The sequence below is a fragment of the Condylura cristata genome, unplaced genomic scaffold (genome assembly GCF_000260355.1).
Source record: "Condylura cristata isolate star-nosed mole 26May11 unplaced genomic scaffold, ConCri1.0 scaffold00008, whole genome shotgun sequence".
NCBI lineage: Eukaryota > Metazoa > Chordata > Mammalia > Eulipotyphla > Talpidae > Condylura > Condylura cristata.
Window position 1 is genome coordinate 3037481 of NW_004567109.1, and position 448 is coordinate 3037928.

General features: G+C 64.1%; 1 protein-coding gene across 1 annotated transcript in view; it reads right to left on the minus strand.

Annotated features, from left to right (window-relative positions):
• CASZ1 (castor zinc finger 1) overlaps window positions 1–448 on the minus strand; it is a 32761-nt gene that overhangs the window by 27449 nt on the left and 4864 nt on the right. The window contains exon 2 of the mRNA XM_012722069.1: window positions 303–381. Coding sequence (XP_012577523.1) covers window positions 303–381 — 79 coding nt within the window. The remainder of the gene's footprint in view (window positions 1–302; window positions 382–448) is intronic.

A 448-nucleotide genomic window follows, 5' to 3' on the forward strand; every position in this document is an offset into this window, starting at 1 on the left:
GGCCTGGCTCCCGCTCAGGCCGGCTCCACCGCCCTCAGCCTGCTGCTGCGCTGCTGGGCCTGGGAGGGCGGCCGGGGGGCCAGCAGCCGTCCGTCCCTCCCTCGCCTCGGGCCCAGCACAATCACCTTGTGTCTGGAAGCGGCAAGGGCTTTTCCTATCAGAGGAAACTGAAGGTCACACTTTTCCTCATTGATCTTGCAATGTTTGTTAATTACTCTGTCACTGATGTGGCGAAGGATAATTAAACAGCTCTGTTTATATCTTATATGCATAATTATGTGGCTGCGCAGGGCTCCCCGCGCTGGGGGTCATCGTAGCCGAACATGCCCAGGAACTCGGTCATGGTGGAGGCCGCGTAGTCCCGCAGCGAGGAGGCCTCTCCTGCGGGGGGGGGGGGGGGGGGGGGGGGGCCGGGGGCGTCACCTCCGGGAGGGGCGAGGCAGCGGGG